The sequence below is a fragment of the Bos javanicus genome, chromosome 4 (assembly GCF_032452875.1).
Source record: "Bos javanicus breed banteng chromosome 4, ARS-OSU_banteng_1.0, whole genome shotgun sequence".
Taxonomy (NCBI): domain Eukaryota; kingdom Metazoa; phylum Chordata; class Mammalia; order Artiodactyla; family Bovidae; genus Bos; species Bos javanicus.
In genome coordinates this window covers 99,559,995-99,577,083 of record NC_083871.1, presented here as the reverse complement: position 1 = coordinate 99,577,083, position 17,089 = coordinate 99,559,995, and the positions used below count along the sequence as shown (strand labels likewise).

Here is a 17,089-nt window from a genome sequence, read left to right as displayed (position 1 = left end):
ATCTGTCACTGCTTCCACATTTCCCCCTTCTATTTGCCATGAAGTGATGGGACCAGATGACATGATCTTAATTTTTTTTATATTGAGTTTTAAGCTGACTTTCATTCTCCTCTTTCACTCTCATCAAGAGGCTCTCTAGGTCATGTACTTTATAATACCTTAAAAAGCAGTGAAATGGCAATTTAGAATGTATTATTACTATTTATTTGTTATTAGTCCTCACAGACAATGAGTTCATCACAGGCAGAGTCTAAACATATTTAGTGCAGGGTTCACAGATGGCTGATGCTACCTGTCCCTTGCCTCCTAGGTTTTCACTGAGCAAATATTTGTACACCTCCAGCTCCTGGGAAGGGTACAGAGACATAGCCCAGCTCTCAAGCATTTGGTAGTTTAGCGGAGGGTTAAGACTTGAGTCCAAGTACCTGTGATACCAGGAGACACTGATGAGGGTCCCAGAGTGTCAAGCTTATTCAGGGAATGGGGTGGTGACAGCCAGCTTGTGGGGGATGGAGAGGGCAGGGGAAGAGTGTCAGGAAGGCTTAGGAGTGGGGTGGGGAAGAGGCCCTCAACATTTAAACAGAGCTTTGGAGGAATTTGGCAACAACAGATGGATGTGTTCATTCACATGGGCTTTGACCCTGGCCTCAGTGGCTCCAGTCTGGATCTATGCAGCTGTCATGCTCATTTCTCAGGTCCCAAGGAATAGTAGTCCTCTGCCCACTCTTCCTCGTCAGCCACCGGCAGCCTCTGAAAGGGGCCCACCCACCTATTCCCAGCTGGCAGGATGCAGAGCAGGGCCTAGATGAGGACCTGCCTAGCACAGCCCCTGCTCCCCAGACCCAGAGGCACATGGTGGCCCAGCTTCCTGGATCCTCGCTCTGGATGAGCCCCAGCTCACCAGGTTGGGTGTGGTTTGTTTCTGTTTCAGGACCATCTTCCTCATCGTGCTGTTTTCTCAGTACCTGAAGAACATCGCAGTGCCCGTGCCCGTTTATGGACGAGAGAAGAAGTCTCACACCTCTAAGTTCTACCTGTTTCAGATCTTCCCTGTAAGAAGCACTCCCCACCCACTGCCATTCTTAGCTGACTCACCTGGAGAGTGAGGGGCAGCCTCTTGCTCACCCTGATGGGCCTCAAGTCAAATGCTCTCTACCTGCAGTGGCCTTTCCTCCTCGGCCTCCCCTAACTGCTCCTCCCCACCCTGCCCATGGGTGGTGGGAGCATTGGCTTAATGCCCTACAGCTCCTCCCTCAATGCTTCTCTCCTGCGGGAGCAGAGAGCTTTCCCCAGGTTGCCACAGTGGTCGCCAGTGTGGGACAGCTTCCTCATGTTTCCCGGGATGTCCTCAGAGCATGGCCCTGGGGGAGGTAGCCAGAATCACCACTATGGGTGCAAAACGAAGGGCCAAGATGCTTAGGTTCTTTCTCATTGGTTCCTGGATGATTCAGATGGTGCCTCCTTTTTCAGAGCCTTCTCTGTTGAATTTGTTCCAATCTGTCAAGCAGGCGCAGTTGCCAACCCCATAAAGGTGTTTTCAGGTTTGATTCACCTATGACCTACATTCTGCATTATAAAAAAGATACTTCCATGTAATGATCTCATTGATCCTTCCACAACCCTGTAGGCCAGTGGTTCAGAAGTTCAGTGTGCATAAGATTCACTTGGGAACATTGCTAAAAATACAGATGTCTGGAGTTCTACCACCAGAGATTATAAACCAATACATCTGAGGACCCCACTTTAAGAAATCCTGCTTCAGGCTCTGCAGAGCAATGGCTGAAATTCCATTGTACAGATGAGCAAACTCAGGCTCAAGGAGTTTGAAGCAAGTCATGTGACCAGAAAACAGTAGAAAGGGAGTCAGCTTGCAGTCCTTCTGACCCAGGCCTTGTCTACTTTCCTGAACATTTCTGCCTTTACCTGGCATAAGGTCTCCCTTTGGTTTACTATCTGTGTTCCTTTACTGTGTTACTTATCCCCTGACACACAGATTTCTGTTGTCACTGGGAGGGTTCCTAATCCAACACTTCCTCATTTTGAAGAGCTTTCCTGAATTCTCTCTTTTGCCCAACCTTGCTGGGAGGTGTGGACAGGGGCAGGGAGTGGGACCAGGTGTGAAGGGCACCTCCCTTCCGCAGGTACTGCTGGGGCTCTGCATCTCGTGGCTGCTCTGCTTTGTGCTCACAGTCACCGACGCCCTCCCTTCAGCACCCACAGCCTACGGGTACCTGGCCCGCACTGACACCAAAGGCAGCGTCCTGAGCCAGGCTCCGTGGTTTCGCTTCCCTTACCCAGGTAATGAGCAGACTGGCCCTTGTTGCCTGGGACACACGCTTCCTAGGTCTGTCCATGGGGCTCAGGGCACCAGAGCGGGTGGTGAATAGAGCCAGGGGGTGGGGGGAGAATCTTCTCCAAGGGATCTGACAACAGCCTGTGGTGGGGAAAATCACAGAGGAACCCCGACCTCTAGCCAGCATCTGGGGCTCCTCCTGGACTCGGTGGGTCCCTCACAAGGGAGGCTCGGGACTGAATGAGAACATTTCTGGGTTGGAGGTCAAGGCCATCCCTTAGGCCTCTTCTGGTCTCCTTTCCCTGCAGTTCTTGGCTCAGGTTGTGTGAATAAGCACGTTTCAGTGGTGATGGGCAGGGGTGGCCTCAGGGGCTAGGGAGCTACGGCCTCCCTGAGTAAGTACCTTGACTTCAGAATGCTTCAGGGCCTTCCTGGGAAAAGGCCGGGTTGCTGGTTCTTTGCGTGCACTGTGATCTCAAGGTCAGGGCATGGGACCCACCCCCAGGGAGGCACGGGTGAGGCAGGGGTTCAAGACAAAGTCTCAGGACAGTTGTGGGGCTGGAAGATGTGTTGCCCAGCTTTTAAAGCCTTCCGGAGAATCCTCTTGGAAAGAAATTATTTGAGGTCCAGTAACCTGTTGTCTTCTGGGTTAATATTCCCTCTGCATTGCATTTTCAGGACAGTGGGGCCTCCCCACCGTCAGCCCGGCTGGGGTCTTTGGGATCATCGCAGCGGTAATCTCCTCAATGGTGGAGTCAATAGGCGATTATCATGCCTGTGCCCGCCTGGTGGGGGCACCACCCCCTCCAAAGCATGCCATCAACCGAGGCATCGGCATCGAGGGCCTGGGCTGCCTGCTGGCAGGGGCCTGGGGGACAGGGAATGGCACCACCTCCTACAGCGAGAATGTGGGTGCACTGGGCATCACCAGGGTAAGGCTGCAGACATTGGTCCACGGGTATGTGTGTGTGGCAGGGGTGGGTGGTGGGTGTGCAGGCTAAGTACCTGGATCTGTCATCCATGTCTTAGTCTCTTATTGTCGCTGCATCAAATTACCACAAACATAATGGCTTTCAATAACCCAAATGTATTATTTTACCAATCTGGAGGTCAGAACTCCAACACAGGTCTCATAGGACTACAGTAAAGGTATTAGTGGGGCTACGTTCCTGCCTGGAGGCTCCGGGGAGAATCCATCGCCTTGCTTTTTCCATCATCTAGAGGCTCCCCACATCCTTGGCTATGGCCTCTCTCCCCCATCTTAAAGCCAGCAACATTGCATCTCTCTGACCTTTCTTCCCTTGTCACGTCTCCCTTTGACTACACCTGGGAAAGACTCTGCTTATGTGGGTGTGTGTAATTAGATTGGGCCACCTGGGTAATTCAGGATACTCTCTCCATCTCAAAATCCTTAAGTCTCCTTTGCCGTGTGAGTTTGGGATCAGGATGTGGACATCTCTGAGGAGCCATTATTCTGCTACTGTTCTGACCTTCTTGGCTGCGGTCACCTGTGCCTGTGTGTCCCAAGGTTGCCGCTCACTCAGCATGGCCTCTGTGATGTTCAGCCCATGCCCCCGTCTTACCTCTCCTCCTTGTAAACCTTGTCCTGTGGATTCACCCAGGGCATCCTTATTGTCTCTGACCTGCACCCCTCACAGTGGATTCTGTCTTCTCTGTGTGCCTGTGGCCCTCCTGTCCTCTTTTCTCCAAGCAGGACCACAGCTTGATCAATCATCTCTCACCTGAACATGGCAGCATCCCTAACTATCTCTTCCCAGGATCTTGCCCATCTCTCATCTAGCTGCCACCTGGCTGCCCAAGGATCTTTCTAGAACCCAATTAAATTAGTTCCTACTTAAAATCTCTTCTGGGCTCCCATTTTCCACAGGAAAGCCCCATAAGTTCAGCACGAACTCTTCAAGATGGTGCTTTCTAAGAAGGCTTAGAAAAGAATATTATTACGATGTTGCTTTCCTGTCTGCTTCAGTGCAGAGGTGTGGTGTTTCCCAGAACAAGTGAAGTCAGCTTTGGAGAATACAGAGCCCGCTATTCATTTCCCCTCGCTGCATTTTCTGATCACACCTCAGACCTATCCACCTCTGTATCTGCATGGCCTCGGGCCCACAGTGGGAGCTAAAACGCATGAGCAACAGCACGGCCAGCACCCAGCCCTGGAGCAATTGACACCATGGAAGCCTGGGTATTTTCCCAAAGTTTCCAAACCCTTAGTGCAAGTGAAAGGAATGTTTTTCCATGTGAGGACCACTGACCCACACAGAAATATAACAGGAATGGGCTACATGAGTAAAAGGCAGCAACTAATTTTCCTGCTAAAGGAAGCAAATATCATGCAGAACAGAAAATTATACTCAATAAATGGGACAAAAATTTTTTTGATAATTTGTAAATTAAGGCTGTTTAGAGTAGAAGGAAGGAGAGGGGAAGAAAGGTACATGAGCAGGCTGCAAATCGAGTTGTTCAGTTGCTCAGTTGTATCCTACCCATTGTGACCCAGTGGACTACAGTTCAGTTCAGTCCAGTTGCTCAGTTGTGTCCGAATCTTTGTGACCCCATGGACTGCAGCACACCAGGCCTCCCTGTCCATCACCAACTCCAAGAGATTACTCAAACTCATGTCCATCGAGTCTGTGATGTCCATTGAGTAGGTGATGCCATCCACACATCTCATCCTCTGTCATCGCCTTCTCCTCCTGCCTTCAATCTTTCCCAACATTGGGGTCTTTTCCAATGAGTCGGTTCTTCCCATCAGGTGGTCAAAATATTGGAGTTTCAGCTTCAGTATCAGTCCTTCCAGTGAAGATTCAAGACTGATTTCTTTTAAGATTGACTGGTTGGATCTCCTTGCAGTCCAAGGGACTCTCAAGAGTCTTCTCCAGCACCACAGTTCAAAAGCATCAATTCTTTGGCACTCAGCTTTCTGTAGTCCAACTCTCATATCCATATGTGACTACTGGAAAAACCATAGCTTTGACTAGACAGACTTTTGTGGACAAAATAATGTCTCTGCTTTTTAATATGCTATCTAGGTTGGTCATAGATTTTCTTCCAAGGTGCAAGCATGTTTTAATTTCATGGCTGCAGTCACCATCTGCAGTGATTTTGGAGTCCAAGAAAATAAAGTCTGCCCTTGTTTCCATTGTTTCCCCATCTATTTGCCACGAAGTGATGGGACCAGATGCCATGATCTTTGTTTTCTGAATGTTAAGTTTTAAGCCAGCTTTTCCACTCTCCTCTTTCACTTTCATCAAGAGGCTCTTTAATTCCTCTTTAATCTCTGCAATAAGGTGGTGTCATCTGCATAACTGAGGTTATTGATATTTCTCCCAACAATCTTGATTCCAGCTTTTGCTTTATCCAGTCTGGCATTTCGCATCATGTGCTCTGCATATATGTTAAGTAAGCAGGGTGACAATATACAGCCTTGATGTACTCCTTTCCCAATTTGGAACTAGTCCATTTTTCCATGTCCAGTTCTAACTGCTGCTTCTTGACCTGCATACCGGTTTCTCAGGAGGAAGGTAAGGTGGTCTGATATTTCTGTCTCTTTAAGAATTTTCCAATTTGTTGTGATCCACACAGTCAAAGGCTTTAGCATAGTCAGTGAAGCAGAAGTAAATGTTTTTCTGGGTTTTTCTTGCTTTTTCTGTGATCCAGTGGATGTTGGCAATTTGATTTCTTGTTCCTCTGTCTTTTCTAAATCCAGCTTGTGTATCTGGAAGTTCACGGTTCACATACTGTTGTTGAAACCTGGCATAGAGAATTTTGAGCATTACTTTGCCAGCATGTGAAATGAGTGCAATTGTGCAGTAGTTTGAACATTCTTTGGCATTGCCCTTCTTTGGGATTGGAATGAAAACTGACCTTTTTCAGTCCTGTGGCCACTGCTGAGTTTTCCAAATATTGGCATATTGAGTGCAGCACTTTCACAGCTTCATCTTTTAGGATTTGAAATAGCTCAGCTGGAATTCCTTCACCTCCACTAGCTTTGTTCATAGTGATGCTTCCTAAGGCCCACTTGACTTCACACTCCAAGATGGCTGGCTCTACATGAGTCATCACAGCATTGTGGCTATCTGGGCCATTAAGTCCCTTTTTGTATACTGCTATTACTAAGTCACTTCAGTCGTGTCCGACTCTTTGTGACCCCATAGACGGCAGCCCACCAGGCTCCCCAGTCCCTGGGATTCTCCAGGCAAGAACACTGGAGTGGGTTGCCATTTCCTTCTCCAGTGCATGAAAGTGAAAAGTCAAAGTGAAGTCGCTCAGTCGTGTCTGACTCGTCGCAACCCCATGGACTTCAGCCCACCAGGCTCCCGCATCCATGGGATTTTCCAGGCAAGAGTACTGGAGTGGGGTGCCATTGCCTTCTGTGTATTCTGGCCACCTCTTCTTAATATCTTCTGTGTCTATTAGATCCATACTGTCCTTTATTGTGCCCACCTTTGCATTAAATGTTCCCTTAGTATCTCTAATTTTCTTGAAGAGATCTCTAGTCTCTCCCATTCTTTTGTTTTCCTGTATTTGTTTGCGTTGTTCACTTAGGAAGGCTTTCTTATCTCTCCTTGCTATTCTTTGGAACTCTGCATTCAAATGGGTATATCTTTCCTTTTCTCCTTTGCCTTTCACTAGTTTTTGGTTCTCTCCTAGTTGGTGGGGTGGGAAGTGGGGGACAAGTGGAGGTGTGGGGGAAGGAATTAGGTTGGTCAGAGGCTTCCCATCACTTCTCTAGGGTGTGATGGGATGTCACACCAGCCCAGATGTCAGTCCTGAGACCAAAAGAGACCCAGGGCTGCATGGTAAATTCTGTGATGGTAGGATTTGGGATGACCTGCTGTTCATGAGATCATCAGTGTATCCAAAAGGCGTTGGTTGAACCTGAAAGTTGATTCATTGTGCTTAGATTCATGCTTAGTTCCCACAGTTCATTGTTAGGCTTGTAAACAAAACAGAAGTTTCCTTTGATGTGGTAAATTCTTTTTTTTTTGATAGGCAAGAAGTAGCTTTATTAATATAGGATAACTTTAAGAGCTGCCGTGGGCAGGTGAGGGAGGCCTGCTGATGTGGTAAATTCTTATCACATGTTTTCTTATGAAGTCAGTTAAATAAACTGTGCTCATGGTCTTCTCAAGGCAAGAATACTGAAGTGGTTTGCCATGCCCTTCTCCAGTGGACCATGTTTTGTTAGGCCCTGAATAGCAGGGGCATGCCCTTCACACTCCATGTGGCCAGAGGACGGGACTGGTGCCCTGGTTGTGCCACTGCTGGTCCTCGCTGGGCGTGTCAACCTGCACCAGCCACCAGGTGGCAGTCAGTGGTCAATGTGCTCTTAAGCTGGGAAGAGAAATAAGCAAAGGTGAATTCTGCTACTCTATCACTGCATTAACAGACTTCAAGTTGTTGACATTGGAGTATCTTAAAATTTTTAACATTGTGGTAGAAAACACATAACATAAAATCTACCATCTTAATATTTTTGAAGTGTACAGTTCAGTACTAGTAAGTGTATCCACCCACAATGCTGTGCAACAGATCTCCAGAGCTTTTTATTCCTACAAAACAAACTACCCTGGAGTATCATTTTAATGTTTCTGTTTGTTTCTTTGGTTTTTTTTTTACATTTTGGCTGGGCCACATGGCATGTGGGATGTTCCTTCCATGAACAGAGATGAAGCTTGCACCCTGGGAAGCCCTGTCAAACATTGCCCATATATGCATGGACTTATTTGTGGGCTGTCAATTCTGTCCCCTTGGTGTATGTGTCTGTTTTTACGTGAGCACCATACTGTTTTGATTACTATAGTTTTGTAGTATAGTTTGAAATCAGGAATTGAGATGCCTCCAGCTTTATTTTTCTTTTTCAGGATTGCTTTATATATTTGGCATCTCTTGTGTTTACATAAGCATTTTAGGGGCTTCCCTGGTGGTTCAGATGATAAAGAATCCCCCTGCAATGCAGGAGATCTGGCTTGATCCCTGGGTTGGGAAGATCCCCTGGAGAAGGGAATGGCTACCCACTCCAGTAGTCTTGCCTGGAGAATTCCATGGACAGAGGGTCCTGGTGGGCTACAGTCCATGGGGTTGCAAAGAGTGGACACAACTGAACAACTGACACTATACTACTATATGTAAGCATTTAGGATTTTTTTTTTCTATTCCTGTGAAAATGCTGTTGAAAATTTGATAGGGATTGCATTGAATCTGTAGATGGCTTCAGTAATATGGACAGTTAGAAATACTAATTCTTCAAGTCATGACATAATATATCTTTGCATTTATTTGTGTCTTCTTCATTTTCTTTCCTCAAAGTCTTATAGTTTCCACCTCCTTGTTTAAATTCATCTTTAAATATTTTATTGTTTTTGATGCTATTATGAACGGGTATGTTTTATTTCTTTTTCAGATGTTTTATTATTAGTGTGGAAAAATGTGGCATTTCTGTACACCGATTTTCTATCCTGTAACTTTACTGAATTCACTGATTAGTTCTAACAATTTCTTAGTGGAGTCTTAGGATTTTCCACATATGAGATCATATCATCTGCAAATAAAGATAATTTTACTCCTACCTTTTTCATTTGGATGCCTTTTATTTCTTTATGTTACCTGGTTCCTATGGCTGTGGACTTCCAGTAATGTGTGGAATAGGAGTGGTGAAAGTGTCACCCTAGTCTTGGTTCTGATCTGATCATAGAAGAAAAGTTTCCCACCTTTCAGCCTTGAGCATGATGTGAGTTGTGGGCTTTTTATATTTGCCTTTAGCTACATTCTTTCTATATTTGACTTGTTGAAAGTCTTTTTTTAATCAAGAAAGGATGTTCCATTCTGTCCAGTGCTTTTTCTGCATCTGTTGAGATGATCAGATATTTTTATCTTTCATTCTATTAATGTGGTGTATCACATTTATTGATTTGCATATGTTGAGACATCCTGGCATCCCAGAGATAAATCCCACTTGATCATGGTGTATGATCCTTTTAATGTGTTGTTAAATTTGGTCTGCTAATATTTTGTTGATAGTTTTTGTATCTATATTCATCAAAGATATTGGTCTGTACAGTTGACCCTAGAACAATATGGGAAATGGGGTGGGATTAGGTGCACCAACCCACCTCACAGCCAAAAACCCTTGCATAACTTACAGTTGGATCTTTGTACATGTGGTCCCTCCATATCCGTGGTTGCATCATATCTGTGCTTCCATCATATCCGTGGTTCCACATTCACAGATTCAGCCAACCATGGATTATTTAGTGCTGCCATGTTTACTGTTGAAAAATATCTGCATGTAAAGGAACCTGCTGCTACTGCTAAGTCGCTTCAGTCGTGTCCAACTCTGTGCTACCCCATAGACGGCAGCCCACCAGGCTCCCCCTTCCCTGGGATTTTCCAGGCAAGAACACTGGAGTGGCTTGCCATTTCCTTCTCCAATGCATGAAAGTGAAAAGTGAAAGGGAAGTCACTCAGTCGTGTCTGACTCTTGGCGACCCCATGGACTGCAGCCTACCAGGCTCCTCCGTCCATGGGATTTTCCAGGCGAGAGTACTGGAGTGGGTTGCCATTGCCTTCTCCAGTAAAGGAACCTACACAGTTCCAAATCATTTTTCAAGTTACACCTGTACTTTCTTTGCTTGTAATGTCCTTATCTGGCTTTGGTACTGCCAGGGTAATGCTGGCCTCCTATAATAAGCTTGTGAAGTACGTATTATTAATTCCACCTGGTAAATTTGAAGGCTGATATTTGGAGAGGTTAGATAACATGCGTAAAGCTGCACAGCTAGTTAGAGGCAGAGTTGGAACTGGCTCTCAAACTCCATTCTTAAGCATTGGGCCACTCCTTCCCAAAAGAGACTTCTTGCCACGTCTTCACAAAAAGCTGCCCAGAGAAGGAGCACTGGAGTCAGGACTTGAAGATAGATTTGAGAGCAGCAGAGAGGAGAGGTGAGGGCAGAGGCTGGGACCCAAGATCACACCCTCATCCTTTCCCTAGCCCCATGAGAAGTAGAGGGGGCTCCTCCTGCAGGTCCCCTGGAGCTGTTGTTTGTGATTCCCCAGGAAGAGTGCAGAGGTCTCCAGGGCATGTGGCCTGGTTGGAGCTCAGCCACCATCTGTATCACTTCTCCCCGCGTGCTGCAGGTAGGAAGCAGGATGGTGATTGTCGCTGCGGGCTGCGTGCTGCTCCTGATGGGCATATTTGGGAAGATCGGGGCTGCATTTGCCACCATCCCGACACCCGTGATCGGAGGCATGTTCCTGGTGATGTTCGGGGTCATCACTGCCGTGGGGATTTCCAATCTCCAGGTGAGGCAAGGCACCCTTGGAGAAGCAGCAGCATTACATCTCCTGAGAGGAGCCCATGGGGATGGAGATGAATGGAACAGCCCGGGGACAAGGGAGGAGAAGGGCATCCTCTAGTCCCAGCAAATGCACCGGCCCCAAATGGAGGGAAGTAACCAGGAACATCCAAACTTCTGAAAAACAAAATTGGATCCGTTTGTATCGAATTATCCAAACCCCTCAGCTCTCAGGGTCAAGGGGGAGTTGGGACTTGACCCAGAGCCTGTGCCCTCTGAATTCAACCTCCCCCTCCAGCCTCCAGTGATGGGCGAACAGGGGGTACTTTAGAGGGGTGCTTGGTGTTCAGTATAGGTGCTGATGGCTCCGGGCCTCTCTCTTGCAGTACGTGGACTTGAACTCATCCAGAAACCTCTTCATCTTCGGCTTCTCCATCTTCTGTGGGCTTGCCATTCCCAACTGGGTGAACAAGAACCCAGAGAGGCTCCACACAGGTGATTCTCCATCCTCTAGACTTGTGACCATTCCAGGAGCAGAGCCAGTGGGGCCCTTGGTTCCTGACAATTCCTGTCACTTCTTTTAAATTAACTATAGTCACCATGTTGTACATTACATCGCCATTACTTATTTCCAGTTTTGTTGAGATACAACTGGCATACATAACTGTATGATTCCAGGTATACAGCATAAAGTTTTGATGTACATCCATTGTGAAATGATTACCAAAATAAGTCTAGTTAACACCCATCATCTCACATGGATACAATAAAAAGAAGTGGGGGGAAAAAGAAAAACATTTCTCCTTGTAGTGAGAACTCTTAGGGTTTATTCTGTTAAGAACTGTATGGTTAACATACAGCAGCATTAACCATAGTTTTCACGTTGTACATTACACTGCTCATCCTTATCTCATAACCGGAAGTGTGTACCTTTTGATCACCTTCCTCCAGCACCTCCTTCTCCCACTTCCCGCTTCTGGTAACTGCAAATCTGATCTCTTTTTCTGAGTTTTTATTTTTTTAAGAGTCTACATATAATAAGTGAGATCATACATATTTGTTTTTCTCTCTCTGATTTATTTCACAGCACAGTGCCCTCAAGGTCTATCCATGTTGTGTAAATAGCGACATTGCATTCTTTTCCTTATGGCTGGATAATATCCATTGTAAACATACACATTTTCTTTAGTTGCTCATCCACTGATGAACACTTAGGTTGTTTCGATATCTTGGCTGTTGTAAATAATGCTACTGTGAATGTGGCTGTGCATGTGTCTTTTTGAGTTGGTGTTTTCATTTTCTTTGAATAAATACCCAGAAGTGGAATTGCTGGGTCATATGGATGGACAGGGAGGCCTGGTGTGCTGCAGTTCATGGGGTTGCAAAGAGTCGGACACGACTGAGTGACTGAACTGAACTGAATGGTAGTTCTATTTTTAATTTCTTAAGGAACATCCATGCTGTTTTCCATATGGCTGCACTAATTTACAGGCCCATCAATGATGCATAAGGGTTTCTATTTTTCCACACCCTTGCCAACACTTCTCAGTTCTTTTTGGGAAAAGCCATCCTCACAGGTGTGAGATGAATGTCTCACTGTGGTTTTGATTTGCATTTCCCTGCTGTCAGTGATGCTGAACACCTTTCATGTACTCGTTGGTCATCTGGACATCTTCTTTGGCAAAGTCTCTGTCAAGATCCTCTGCCCATTTTTTAATCCCTGTCACTTTTGTCTCCACTGTAGGGATTCTTCAGCTGGACCAAGTCATCCAGGTGCTGCTGACCACGGGCATGTTTGTTGGTGGATTTCTGGGATTTCTGTTGGACAACACCATCCCTGGTAGGGCTCATCTCTGCCCTGTAAGCTGGCAGTTTGGGTAGACAGTCAGCATTAGGGCCAGCCGCGTTGCTTCCCTAGCCCCGGTTCCCATGTGAGGCTGGCCATAGCATACCCTGAGCGGGTCCAGGGTCTGGGTGGGGTGATTTAAAGTCCCTGTCTACAAATATAGTCACATTCTGAGGAACGTGAGGAGTTAGGCCTTCGACATATGATTTTGGGGGTGGGTGGGTGAGCACAGTTCAGCCCATAAAAGGACCACAAGGTGGGAAACATACCAGAAGCAAAGCACAAAAGGCATAGCCCCAGCTCTCTTAGAGCCTGCAGTCTAGCTGGGGAGGGAGAGAACACAGTATAGATTCATATCCCAACCAAAGCCATAGCTGGTGTGCTGTGCTCCAGGTGCTCTGTACTGAGCATACAGAGAGCAGCAGGACATGCCCGGCCTTCTGGAGCCTCACAGGCTCGTAGGAAAGGGAGACACAACCACAGACCCTTACACTACAGGGCACTGAGTGTGGCGGTGAGCACAGCAAACCCATCAGTGCTGAGGATGTGTCCAGTGAAGGGTGCAGAGTTGTCCTCACTGGTGGCTTTTCATACTCCCTTCTTGGTCCTCCGACAGTTTCTTGAAAGGACCTCTGTATGTAGTAACTCCTGCTTATTCTGATATTCTGTTTTCCACATTTCTTCTCTCCACCAAACATAAAAGACACATGCATTCCAGAAACATTGAAACATAGAAAGGTCCACCCTGGAAGAGGAAGAAAGAACAGTGGTTCACAGAAGGCCGTACCCTAGAGCTCAGAAACTCCTGGTGATGAGCTGAGTTGTTGCTGTTGTTTAGTCACTCAGTTACCTATGACTCTTTGTGACTCCATGGACTGCATCACGCCAGAACTCCCTGTCCATTACCAACTCCCAGAGCTTACTCAAACTCATGTCCATTGAGTAGGTGATGCCATCCACACATCTCATCCTCTGTCGTCCCCTTCTCCTCCTGCCTTCAATCTTTCCCAGCATCAGGGTCTTTTCCAGTGAGTCAGCTCTTCTCATCAGGTGGCCAAAGTATTGGAGCTTCAGCTTCAGCATCAGTTCTTCTAATGAATGTTCAGGGTTGTTTTCCTTTAGGATGGACTGGTTGGATCTCCTTGCTGTCCAAGGGACTCCCAAGAGTCTTCTCCAGCACTATAGCTCTAAAGCAGCAGTTCTTTGGCGCCCAAGCCTTCTTTATGGTCCAACTCTCACATCCATTGAGTTGAGTTGGGTGGAGTTTAGCTGAGCTGATTCTTGGGGTGGGCTGGGAGGAGGAGAAGGACGAGCTGCCGGCAGGACCAGGGCATTGTGAACTGGTCTCTCCAGAGGCTCCTCCTGCCCAGGTCCACCAGCTCCTTTGGGGCCCAGTCCTGACCTCGCTTGCTGTTTCCTATTAGGAAGTCTGGAGGAGAGAGGCCTTCTGGCATGGAATCAAGTCCAGGAGGAGTCTGAGGAGAGTACGAAGGCCTTGGAGGTCTACGACCTCCCCTGGGGGATCAGCACCAGGTTCTGCACATCCTCCTGCTCCCAGTACCTCCCCTTCTGGCCCAGGGAAGGTGAAGTGGGAGTGCGCCAGCTCTCGCTCTGCCCCTGGGACTCAGAAGAGGGGCCCCGGAGGGCCACAGACACCCGGCTGTGAGAAGGCTCCTTCTGCACCGCCCCCACCCAGTGTGCTCCTCGCCCCACCCACTATGGGAGGTACCCTGTCGACCTGAGCGTCTCTGCACCCCACACGTGATGGCAGAGTTAGATAAGTGTTAGATTAAGGCCAGGGCAAGTGTGCTGTGACCCCCGTCAGCGAGTCAGCGAGGTCTAGCCTCAAGCTACATCCTTACCGTGCTCAGCCCTCCGGTCTCCAGGGTAAACCAGGGCAAATCAGGGCAAACAAGGGCAGCCCGGTGTCCACGCAGAAAGCCTCTAGGCAGTATTTTGATGCGTTGGGAGGCAGAGGCTTTGGGTGGGGTAGGGAACAGAGATGGGGCTGTTAGCTGAAAGGTGACAGTAACATTTCTCTTCCTCCGCAAAGAAGTAGGAGGCCTGCTGACCCCTCCCATCCAGGTTCCTCCCATCCAGATTCCTCCCAATCAGGCCCCTCCCTTCCAGGCCCCTGCCACTGGGAAACGCTGAGCTTGTGCTAAGTCATTTCAGTCGTGTCCGACTCTATGCAACCCTATGGACTGTAGACCACCAGGCTCCTCTGTCCATGGGACTCTCCAGGCAAGAATACTGGGGTGGGTTGCCATTTCCTCCCCCAGGGGATCTTTGCCCCCTGGGATGGAACCCACCTCTCTTACCTCCCCTGCTTTGGCAGGCAGGTTCTTTACCACTAGTGCCACCTGGGAAGCCCCTGTAGACACTGAAGGGTGTGCAAAGCTACAGTCCCTGCATATGCCCAGTGCTAGTCCTTGGAGTCAGACTGCATCACAGGATGGTATGGTGAGGCAGTGAGCACTGGGGGTGCGGGTCAGATGGCACCAGGTTTGGACCCTAAGACTTAACCTGCACTTCAGGTTCTCACAGGGACATGAAACAGCCAAAGCCTTGGAAAGGCCTCCAGTGGAGTGGAGCCACTGTTGTCATGATTTATAACTGTAAGAGCCAGGTGAACCTGCTGTCTCTGCATCCTCAATGGATTAGTCGGGATTCTCTAGAGACAGAGCCAATACGGGGGGTGTGTACATACATACATATCTGTGCCTATACATATATGTCTACAGATATATATATATATATGTACACACACACACATATGGGGAAGGCAGATGGAGAGATTGACTTCAGGATTGGGCTCAGGTGATTGTGGAGGCTGACAAGTCTGAAGTCTGCAGGGCAGGCCATGCAGGCTGGAATAAATTGCAGCTGGAATCTGAAGGCAGTCACTGGAAGAATTCCCTCTTCCTAAGGGAGGTTAGGGCTTCTCTGAGAGCTCAGTTGGTAAAGAATCTGCCTGCAATGCAGGAGACCCTGGTTCGATTCCTGGGTTGGGAAGCTCTGCTGGAGAAGGGATAGACTACCCACTCCAGTATCTTGGACTTCCTCTGTGGCTCAGCTGGTAAAGAATCTGCCTGCAATATGGGAGACCTGGGTTCGATCCCTGGGTTGGGATGATCCAAGGTGAAAGGCTCCAGTATTCTGGCCTGGAGAATTCCGGGCCATGGGGTAGCAAGTGTGGTCTATTCGGTCCTTCAACTTATTGGATGAGGCCCACCCACACTATGGAGGGTAATCTGCTTTACTCAAAGTCTGCTGATTTAAATGTTAATATCTTCTAAACACACACACACACACACACACCTAAAACCTTCAGAGAAATATCTATAAAAATGTTTGACCAAGTACCTGGGTACCATGGCCTTGCCAAGCTGACATGTAATAATAACCGACACCCCCAGTACACAGGCCCAAGGGCACTGATGCATTCTGCCCAGCAGCCTCAGCAAAAAGCATTGCGAGCACTGTGGGACCTGACATGGACTTCATTCAGGAGTCTTTATTGTCAGAAGAAGCAGATATAGGTGATTTTGCCTTGGTGTCCTGGAGCACAAGATTGAGGTCAGCATTGCTCCTGGGCTTTTAGAGCTTGCAGGATGTGGGGTGGACGCCAGAGCTCTCTAAAACTCATCAACACAATGCCCTGAAGCAGGTGTGCTGCAAGTACCCAGTGTCATGGGACAGATTCTGGCCGTCCTGCTTTTGAAAGACTCACGGCCTGGTCCTCGGGTGCATCTGGTACCCCGTGAAGAGGAGCACAGTGGGAGCATGTGTGTGCCCTGCAGAAGGCCAGCACCTCATTCAAAACAACCCTGAAAGACCGACACACAACCACACTATTCTTAAATACTTTATAACAACCAGAAACTACACCATCGGGGCAGCCCACTCCAGAACGCCAAGGCAGGGGCCACTTGGGCTACCAGAACACAAAGCCGGAGACCACCAGCCTCCTCCATCCCCTCCTGCTTCCAGCCCTCCCACATCACAGATCTTCATCATCAAACATCTCCGTGCACCTCAATGTTATCATCTCATCGTTGACAGGAAGGTCCGGTTCTTTCAAAACAGCAGTAGAAGAGTATTCAAGTTTTATCTGAGGGCTCCAGGCCTTAGGCGGGGGAGATGGCCCCACCATCTCAGGCATGCCTCCTCCCTCTGCTTCTCCCCCACATCTCTTCAGCGGTATATTCTCCTCCAGCTTCCAGCCAGGAAGTTACGAGCAATGAGGGGCAGGGAGTCCATTTCCATTTCACTTGAGTCTGTACTCTACCATCCCCAGAGGAGCTTCTCCTGGATACAGTAGAACTGGCTTCTCTCCTCTCCTGGGGATTTCTAAGAACCCATGAGCGAGACAGGGGCAATCTTAAAGCTTTATCCAAATGCCCTCAACAGAGGATGATGAATTATACCACGATGCACCCACCCATGGAATACTCTGCAGCTGCTTCCAATAAAAGGAATGGGCTCCTTCTCTGTGGGACACATGATTTCCAAAGAGCGCGGTCCAGAGCAGTGTGTATGGTGGGCTACCATTTGTGTCTGATGTGTGTGTGCTCAGTTGTGTCTGACTCTTTGCGATCCCATGGCCTGTAGCCTGCTAGACTTCTCTGTCCCTGG

At 48.0% G+C, this 17,089-nt stretch overlaps 1 protein-coding gene across 3 annotated transcripts in view; it reads left to right on the top strand.

Moving 5' to 3' along the window:
* Nucleotides 1-17,089, top strand: part of LOC133246454 (solute carrier family 23 member 1-like) — a 170,504-nt gene that overhangs the window by 59,787 nt on the left and 93,628 nt on the right. For all 3 annotated transcript variants that reach the window (XM_061414791.1, XM_061414792.1, XM_061414793.1), the window contains exons 6-8: nt 932-1,052; nt 2,142-2,298; nt 2,972-3,225. In XM_061414791.1, coding sequence (XP_061270775.1) covers nt 932-1,052; nt 2,142-2,298; nt 2,972-3,225 — 532 coding nt within the window. The remainder of the gene's footprint in view (nt 1-931; nt 1,053-2,141; nt 2,299-2,971; nt 3,226-17,089) is intronic.